The 2,843-nt window shown below is 33.2% G+C and overlaps 1 protein-coding gene across 5 annotated transcripts; it reads left to right on the top strand.

Annotated features, from left to right (window-relative positions):
* The first annotated feature begins 1,143 nt into the window (after positions 1–1,143).
* Positions 1,144–2,516, top strand: LOC108358624 (uncharacterized). 5 transcript variants are annotated; one of them, XM_017610059.1, is made up of 5 exons: positions 1,144–1,335; positions 1,406–1,447; positions 1,553–1,603; positions 1,708–1,773; positions 1,848–2,516. In XM_017610059.1, exons 1-5 carry the CDS (start codon positions 1,178–1,180, stop codon positions 2,497–2,499), a joined length of 969 nt encoding a protein of 322 aa, XP_017465548.1. In that variant the 5' UTR covers positions 1,144–1,177; the 3' UTR covers positions 2,500–2,516. The 5 variants fall into 5 exon arrangements, with proteins under 5 accessions (XP_017465548.1, XP_017465552.1, XP_017465549.1 ...); XM_017610063.1 differs by having other exon boundaries at positions 1,686–1,773; positions 1,848–2,161; XM_017610060.1 differs by having other exon boundaries at positions 1,144–1,447; positions 1,686–1,773.
* The last annotated feature ends 327 nt before the right edge of the window (positions 2,517–2,843 follow it).

Raw genomic sequence — 2,843 nt, forward strand, 5'->3', positions numbered from 1 at the left:
GTTTTCTCAATGTTCAATTTTTCGATAGGAAACATGGTTTTATTGTGTTAAATTGCAAAATATATGATTTATAAAAAAGAATTAATAGCGAAAATGTTAAAAACAGCGATTTTTGAAAAAGTATTAGAATATTTCAGAGCATCTAAAGTTTCTAACGCTTTATTTATTTTTACTTGAGAATTGTCAAAATCGGCAAATCCCAAGTAGCGGTTTCTGGAACGTGTTCGCCACATCGTGATGTGATAAAAAGAAAAGCTGGCAGCACTTACCAAGGTTGCAGAAATCTTTCAAAATATGTTCGAAAAATATCTTGATATGGAAGGAACTGCTTTACGTTGTCTAGGAAAAAAATTGTCAAAACTCAACGAAAATTTTAGCAACTTCAATCTTGCACTTTATTGTACTAAAGTTATTTTTTTTTAGATTCTAATAAATTGTTTGCAGTTTAATTGAAACCTTGCAGAATATTTTTAATTTGTGTACAAAGTTTGATCCAAAACCTGAGATCTACCACATTTTTTTAAAATCTACCACATTTTTTTCCAGATTCTACCACAAAAATTTTTTTTCAATTCCGATCACTGGCTGGAAGTGCTGGTTTACGTATACTGCTTAGCTTTTTCCTTGGCTAAATAGATACTTTCAAATTATGATTCAAATGAATTATATATCCACTGAGAAACACCGGTTTGCATCAAACTTTATATTTTTAAATAACTATGCGCACACCGAAACAACTCGCGGCGATGGCAAAGCTGAAACTGAGACAAACAAGTCTGGGCATGTCAAAGCACACACTTTTCTTTCTCTACCTAGCGCAGTGATCGACATGCCATAGCTTACTGAGCGCTCTGTGACCACACGCGTGTTTTACCCATATACGAATAGCGGTAGCGGAGCAATGTTTTCCACGCACACAGTCTCATTCAATGAATCGTTGTTATGCAATGGTCGGCATACTAGCACATTCAAACGATTCAATAAGTGGGACTGTGTGCATTGCTCAGCTGGCGCCAGTGCTGCCGCTACTACTTCAATCGAAGTATTTTGCTTCATTTTCACAAAATTTACTTCGTCACTCCTTCTTCCAAAAATCTGCTTCACTTTTTGTTCTGCTTCAAATTTTAAAATTTTTTCCCTATATTACCTAATTGTTTTTCCTATTCCCTTAATTACGATGAAAATAGTGGTTTTAATCACTGAACATATGCAAACGCTATTTTTCATCGCTGGAATGGCAACCCTTTATTTTTGCTTTGTAAAAGTGTCATTGCGTGAACTGTCAAATTGTTGTGAGTTAATAACGTATGGACATGTGATGTGCAAGATGAATCGGTAAGTAGTGCAATAAATTCCATAAAAAATATAAATATATTATTAATTATAAATTCTTTAATATCTTTAGCAAAGGAATACGCTCACCGACGAAGAACAGGTTAATAAGTAGGTATGTATGTTTATTTTAATCTAACTTTGCAAACAAGTATTTCTGCATGGTGCGTTTCAATTTGTAATGTGAAAGAATAACTTAAAATTCAACTTTCTTTTTCAGCTATTTCCAAAAGGAGCTACCTGCACAAAATTCAGATCCAGAAAATGAAGGGTTAGTATATCATTGAACAAATTTATTTGTGTTTTATACATATAAAAAAGCACATGAAAATCAAAATGGCGGCTATATCAAGTTTTGTCAATTGACTTTTACAGTGGCAGATGCAGATCATCTTCAAGTGATTCGTCTCCTCAAAAAGAAAGGACTTGTCTAGACAATTGGTAAATTTTGTTATCAAACATTTTCTCCGATTTTTAATAAAAGATATACATATGTACATATGTAACTGTTACAGTATTTCTTCTTCGGAATCTGACGACCATGAGCCTGCAGCGACTTTTCCATCACGACAAAAAAAATATAAACAACATTTCAGAGAGGAATGGAAGCGTGATTTAAGTTGGCTAGATAACATCAAAGGCAAAGCATTTTGCAAAATTGGCCAAAAATATCTCTCTAACAATAAAACAAATATTGAAAGACATGGCTATGGTGAGTCACATAAAAAAAATGAATGCACATTGAAGCAGCAGCCGAAAATAAACCAAAATAAAAAAGTGCAAGCATTTGAATCGAAAATTCGAAAAATAAAAATTGCGGAGCTGAAAATAATATTATTTTTGTGTGTTCACAATTTACCTTTTGCACTGATTACACCATTAATTGGTCTTATTAAGAGTGTTGCCAGAAACGATGAAATAGTGAAAGAAATAAAGTGTGGTAGAACCAAAGCAGCAGAGACAATTAATGGTGTATTGGCTGAAAATTTTATGGAAGATATGGCTAATTGTTTAAGACACAATAAGTTTTCGCTTATTATAGACGAATCTACTGACATAAGTACCTCAAAATGCCTAGGAGTAGTTGCTCGTTATTTTGATCAACAAAATGGCAAAATTCGAGACCGTTTTCTAAGACTGATTGAAGTACAAAAATGTGATGCATGATCATTATTTGAGGCGCTAAAAAAATTGTTTATTGATTTGAAAATACCATTTGAAAATGTTGTTGGATTTGCCGCTGATAATGCCGCTGTAATGATGGGTGGCGTTTCAGGTGTTAAAACCTTATTAAAAGAATGGAACCCCAATCTTTATGTGATTGGCTGCATTTGCCATTCAATGCACCTATGTGCTTCAACAGCCACGAAAACCATACCTCCAGAAATAGAACAATTAGTAAGAAACATTTATTATTTTTTTGCACATAGTAGTAAGAGGCAAGTGGAATTTCAAGAATTTCAAGATTACTTTGACTTAAAAAAGCATAAGATTTTAAAAAGAGCTGACAC

This window comes from Rhagoletis zephyria, unplaced genomic scaffold (genome assembly GCF_001687245.7).
Source record: "Rhagoletis zephyria isolate East Lansing unplaced genomic scaffold, Rhagoletis_zephyria_1.1 Rzeph_scaffold_00277, whole genome shotgun sequence".
NCBI lineage: Eukaryota > Metazoa > Arthropoda > Insecta > Diptera > Tephritidae > Rhagoletis > Rhagoletis zephyria.

Coding starts and splice junctions, on each gene's coding strand:
- LOC108358624 (XM_017610059.1), top strand. CDS start 1,178: ATGAAAATAGTGGTTTTAATCACTGAACATATGCAAACGCTATTTTTC. Junction 1,336..1,405: donor GTGATGTGCAAGATGAATCG/GTAAGTAGTGCA, acceptor TAATATCTTTAG/CAAAGGAATACGCTCACCGA. Junction 1,604..1,707: donor TCAGATCCAGAAAATGAAGG/GTTAGTATATCA, acceptor TGACTTTTACAG/TGGCAGATGCAGATCATCTT.